The sequence below is a fragment of the Branchiostoma floridae genome, chromosome 8 (assembly GCF_000003815.2).
Source record: "Branchiostoma floridae strain S238N-H82 chromosome 8, Bfl_VNyyK, whole genome shotgun sequence".
Classification (NCBI taxonomy): Eukaryota; Metazoa; Chordata; class Leptocardii; order Amphioxiformes; family Branchiostomatidae; genus Branchiostoma; species Branchiostoma floridae.
Window position 1 is genome coordinate 4011396 of NC_049986.1, and position 5991 is coordinate 4017386.

Below are 5991 nucleotides of genomic sequence, written 5' to 3' on the forward strand. Positions count from 1 at the left end.
CACCCTGCACAGTCGTTAGCCAGACTCAGGAAGCTCGGCATGGGGACAGTCTCTGTCGGCGTCAGGCTGTATTTGGGATAAGCTGCTGCCGTACAGTCGCTGACCGCGTCACTTGTCATGGTAGCCGAGATGATGATCTTCTCACAGCCCATGTGGGAACAGTAGTTGTAGCCTTCCCGGTCGTAGTTAGCGCGGACTTTCAGGAACAACAGACTGGAGTGATACAAGATTTGTAATGCTTTAAAGATTGAGGATCAATAACAATGTTAACATCGTTTCCAAACTCATCATTTTCCGTACAAATGAGGCATATGGTGGATAACAAATTTCTTTATTCGCATGTACATAATAATTGTTGCACTGTTGTTGAAGTGTCTTGAATATTTACGTATACAACCCGCTCTTTTACGTTCAGGACTGCATCTGTTCGCAGCGACATCTAGTGCTGCAGTACAATGTGCACCAGACAGACGGTCACGAAAACGTTAGGTGTGGCCTTATGTCTTGGTTACGAATAAAGAACCTCAATTGTTGACCAGCAGGTGTCCAACCTGACAAAATTATTGACGGATACAAGACAGATAGCAGAATGCGTCTAGGTGGTAGGTACTTCACTGCGCTTGGGGCACCGGTGCCGAACTGATGAGGGGTTCGTTCACTATTGTGTTATTTTCACCGATTTTTTTTATAATCTAGATATTGCGTAATACGTACAAGCATGACTTAGAAGACAACAAAATACACAAAACGTTAGTTCCTTATCTCTGAAAAATTAGTTCCTTATCTCTGAAGTTCGTTGAGTAACCTTTCGAACCTCGCAGTGCCGCATCGGTGTCCAAAGTGCAGTGAGATGCCACCTTTAACCTTACCCTGTGCTCTCCTCAAAGTAGAACATTTTCCGGTCTCCACCCTCGACAGCGTTCAGGCTCGAGACGGGGACGACCTCCTCGTCGTGCACGATAGCGTACGGCACGAGCCTCTCCAGCTGGTACGTCACACGGAAGATGGTCCCTGGTGGGTAGCAGAGTCCCAGTCTAAGCCAATCCTCGCTAAGGTAGCAATGTGTTAGATTAGAAATTTCTCCCATACGGGGCTTTCACATATGCATTCGTAGTGCGATTCTGATGTCTTAAGCAGGCTGTGACAGAACCAACGGCAGTATGCGGGAACAATATGTAGAATATAAAAGCGAACAAAACACGTCAAACGTAAATAAATAACTGGTACAATTTGTGCATATTTCTTGATACAAAATTCTTTCTTTCGTGTCAGTGAATAGTGAAATGTGACCTAAGCATAAGCTTTACATTTCCCTACCTGTTGAAGTTTATCGGATAGATGAAGATTTGCTGAGGCGCCCGCCCGTTCCAGTGGATGGTGTAGGACTTCTCAAGCATCACCGGAGGTTGGTATTTCTGCACACCGTTAACACCTTGTGTAGTTGGTCCATTCAGTGTGTAAGGCTGGTCTGGGTACTCATCGCGAACCGACATCACAAGGTTCCCGGGCTGCTTTGCATGGATGAACAGCTGCGTACAAGAAGAATACAGACATCGGTTAATCCAAATTTTCTTTAAGCAATGACTGTTTTTACTCCAAATTTTCGATGTCTGATAGCACATCTTGATCACGGAGAATGACGCGTTGATCAACGTAAGCCTGACCTAGTTCTCGTGTTCTCTCGCGAGATCGAGACTAGGTCATTCTCCGTGATCAAGATGTGTCAGACATCGAAAATATGTGCCTTACCTTTAAAAAAATTCATTGCTTGAAGAAAATTTTGAGTAACTGTATTCATACATGATTAATGAACGTCTTCAACGAGGAACAGACATCGTTCTATGCTTCGTGCCCCCTACGTGCCCCCGTGGGACACCCTGTGGCTGCCGGGCTATATTGGGGCACGGCCGGGACCTGAATTTCTCTCAATTCATAGTTAGAATCAACCCGGGCCCTGTTAACACCGTGGTATATTCGTGAAAACACTGAGAATTACCCTCTCGGTATCCGGTACTCCGCCGGGACAAACTTGTGGTTTCAGAGCCCGGCCGGGGATACAACCCTGACTGGCACCGGTGCGATGGTGACCGTAGCAAGACTATAATCTACTGTTTTGAAAGATGAAAAAATTACATTGCAATTACTTTACTTTTTCGCAAATCTCGAAGCAGAAGTTAGATAAAAAGATTATGACCTTATTCTGACTTGCCCCACTTTCTGAAAGCCGACTCATCAAACCTCTGCTTGGAGCGTATTCTTTCCCCAGAAGATAAGAATGCCGGTAAATATTCACAAGTAATGCATGTGTGCAAACACAGCCAGTGTAGCTGTACGTCTCTGTCACCTTTCTCATGACAATACGAATTGGTTCTATTCCACACTGAAGCTAGGTGTTGCTGCTAGTATGCAACACCCTGTCTGACCGTCTGCAACACTGTCTAACTGCCTCTTTGTCAGTCTACAACCCTGTCTGCCAGTATTCTTCACAGGCTTCCTCTTTGCTTGTCTACCTCTCTATATGTCTGCAAACCTGTCTGTCTGCCTCTTTGCTGTGTGTCTGCCCATGTGTCTGCTTGCCTCTCTATCTGTCTGAAAGCCTGTCTGTCTGACTCTCTGCCTGTCTGGCTGGCTTCCTCTCTGCCTGTCTATTTCTCTATCTGTCTGCAAGCCTGTCTGTCCGTCTGCAGGACTGTCTGTATCCTTGTCTGGCTTCCTCCTTGTCTGTCTACCTCTCTGTCTGCAACCCTGTCTATCTGTATCCTTGTCTGGATTCCTCTTTGTCTGTCTACCTCTATCTATCTGCAAGCGTGTCTGTCTGACTCTCTGTCTGTCTGCAACCCTGTCTGTCTATATCCATGTCTGGCGCTCTCTTTGTCTGTCTGCCTCTCTATCTGTCTGCAACCCTGTCCGTCTGCCTCGCTGTCTGTCTGCAGGACCGTCTGATTGCCTCTCTGTCTGTATCCTTGTCTGACTTCCTCTTTGTTTGTCTATCTCTCTGTCTGCGACCCTGTCTATCTATATCCTTGTTTGGTTTCGTCTTTGTCTGTCTACCTCTGTCTGCAGGATTGTCTGACTGCCTCTCTGTCTGCCTGCAACCCTATGTGTCTACGTCTCTGTCTGTCTGCAAACCTGTCTGTTAGCCTCTCTGTCTGTCTGCCAGCCTGTATGTCTGGCTTCCTATTTGTCTGTCTATCTGTATCTGTATCTGTATAGCCGGTATAACCGCCGTTCGGCGTAACACACCAGCTTCGCAGGCACGCGGCGCGGCAGCAGCTGGTTATATTACACCGAACGACCCGTCACACCTAACTTTTGCACATCTATCTGCAAGCGTTCTTTGAAGCTATTCAGAGAAGATGCCCCTCCTGTGCTTGGTGATAACAAATTCCACTCTACGATAGTCCTGGGAAAATACGAATTTTTGAACACATCAATCCTAGGTTGGTAACTCTTGTATTTGAAGTCATGGCTGTTTCTTGTTCGTTTTTGAGCTGGTGTTAGATACTTATCAGTCGGTACGTCCACCAGTTTATTGGTCATTTTGTACATCATGCAATGTCTAGACCTTTTCCTTCTGTCTTCAAGTGATGTCCACTGCAGATCTGTTTTCATTTTGGTAACACTAGCATCCCTGTTATAGTTGTTTGTACAGAATCTGGCAGCTTGGTTCTGTACCCTTTCAAGGTTATCTTTGTCTTACTTTGTATACGGATCCCATACTGTTGCAGCATATTCAAGGTTAGGTCTTACCAGTGATGTGTAAGCAAGTGATTTTACCCTGGCTGGGCATGCCCACAAGTTGCGTTTGATCACTCCCAATGTCTGTTTAGCCTTGGTTGTTATTTTGTTAACATGGACACCCCACTTCAGCCCAGTTGTTAACGTAACACCTAGGTATGGGTGGCTTTTCGTGGTTGCTAATGTCTGACCACAAAACTGGTAAGGGGACACATTTGGTGTGCCTTTGTTCGTTATGTGCATGACATAGCACTTATCAGGATTGAACTGCATAAGCCATTTCCTTTGCCATTCTTCCAGGGTGTCTACTTCTCTGTCTGTCTGTAATCATGTCTGACTGTATCCTTTTCAGGCGTCCTCTTTGTCTGTCTACTTCACTATCTGCCTGCAATCCTGTCTGTCTACCGCTGTGTGTCTGCAACCCTGTTTGTCTTCCTCTCTGTCTGCTTGCCTCTCGATCTGTTTGCATCCTTGTGTTGCTTCCTCTTTGTCTGTCTACATCTCTGTCTGCAACCCTGTCTGTCTGTATGCTTGTCTGGCTTCCTCTTTCTCTGTGTATCTATCTGTCTGCAAGCCTGTCTGTCTGCCTCTCTGTCTGTCTGCGACCCTGTCTGGCATCCTCTTTGTTTGCCTGTCTACCTTTCTGTCTGTCTGCAAGCCTGTCGGTCTGCCTCTCCTTCTGCAAGTCTGTCTGTCTGCCTCTCTATCTGCTTGCCTCTCTGTCTGCTTGCTTCTCTGTATGTCTGCAACCCTTTCTGTCCATATCCATGTCTGGCTTTCTATTTGCCTGTCTACCTCTCTATCTGTCTGCAAGCCTGTCTGTATGCATCTCTGTCTGTCTTTCTGGCTTCCTCTTTGTCTGCCTCACTCTCTGTCTGCCTCACTCTCTGTCTGCCTCGCTCTCTGTCTGCCTCGCTCTCTGTCTGCATCCCTGTCTGACTTCCTCTTTGTCTGTCTGCCTCTCTGTCTGCCTGCAACCCTGTCTGGCGTTGTCTTTGTCTGTCTACCTCTCTGTCTGTCTGCAATCCTGTCTTGTTTTGTCTTTGTCTGTCTGGCTTCCTCTTTGTCCGTCTACTTCTCTGTCTGCACCTGTCTGTATCCTTGTCTGGCTCCCTCTTTGTCTGTCTGCCCCTCTATATGTCTGCAAGCTTTTCTGTCTGCCTCTCTGTCTGTCTACAACCTTGTCTGGTTTCCGCTTTGTCTGTCTACATTTTATCTGTCTGCAATCCTGTCTCTGTTTGTTTGCAACCATGTCTGTCTGCCTCTTTGTCTGCTTTCCTCTCGATCTGTCTGTATTGTTTTCTGGATCTCTCTGGATCTCTGTTTGTCTGTTTACCACTCTATCTGTCTTCCTCTTTGTCTGTCTGCAACACTGTGTGTTTGCCTCTCTGTATACTTGCCTCTCTGTCTGTCTGTATCCTTGTCTGGCTTTCTCTTTGTCTGTCTACCTCTCTGTGTGTCTGCAAGCTTGTCTGCCTATATCCTTGTCTGGATTCCTATTTGTCTGTCTACCTCTCTGTCTGTTTGCAGGCTTACCTGTCTGCCTCTTTGTCTGTCTGCAACTCTGTCTGTCTGCCTCTCTGTCTGCTTGCCTCTCTGTCTGTATCCTTGTCTGGCTTTCTCTTTGTCTGTCTACCTCTCTGTCTGACTGCAAGCCTGTCTGCCTATATCCTTGCTGGGGACACATGGCAGTCGCTCATCGCGTCGCCGCTCTTAAGGGCTCTTAAAAGAACCTCTCTCCATTGCAATGCATTGAGCGGCGTTCTTTTACTCCTATTTTTTATATGCCAAGGAAGTGCCGCCGAATTGTACCACCAAGACATGCCCGTCGGCCGTCCGCGTCGACCTGGCGCGAAAGACCCGGCCTCTGCAGCCGTCTGAGCGCATGAGGCGGTGATATCGGGTGTTCACCTGTCCAGGCCTATGACGTCATCGTGGCCTCGGAACCACGGGAATGTATAATCGCAACATATGGCTAGAAAGAGACATCTATCCCCCAAACTAGGGTGCCTATCACGAGTCTGGTAGAGACTATCCAGAAAGTGACATCCATCCCATGACTATACGACACATTAAGAACGCACACCAATTCCTTTGTGTTCAAGGCAGCAGAATACAGTATTTGGCCGACGGGAATCTTGTTGAATTTGATGGTACTATCTGCAAAATAACTGAAAACGAAAGTAAGTTATGGTTTTAAAAAAAATTGATGACACCATGCCAGCCAGGGTTCCACCCGGAAAGTAGTTCGCT

At 46.9% G+C, this 5991-nt stretch overlaps 1 protein-coding gene across 1 annotated transcript in view; it reads right to left on the minus strand.

Annotated features, from left to right (window-relative positions):
* Positions 1–4667, minus strand: part of LOC118421138 (cell surface hyaluronidase-like) — a 5447-nt gene extending 780 nt beyond the window's left edge. Inside the window, exons 1-4 of the mRNA XM_035828299.1 lie at positions 4623–4667; positions 1318–1529; positions 870–1049; positions 4–213 (exon numbers count right to left, since the gene is read on the minus strand). Coding sequence (XP_035684192.1) covers positions 4–213; positions 870–1049; positions 1318–1529; positions 4623–4667 — 647 coding nt within the window. The remainder of the gene's footprint in view (positions 1–3; positions 214–869; positions 1050–1317; positions 1530–4622) is intronic.
* Between the last annotated feature and the right edge of the window lie 1324 nt (positions 4668–5991).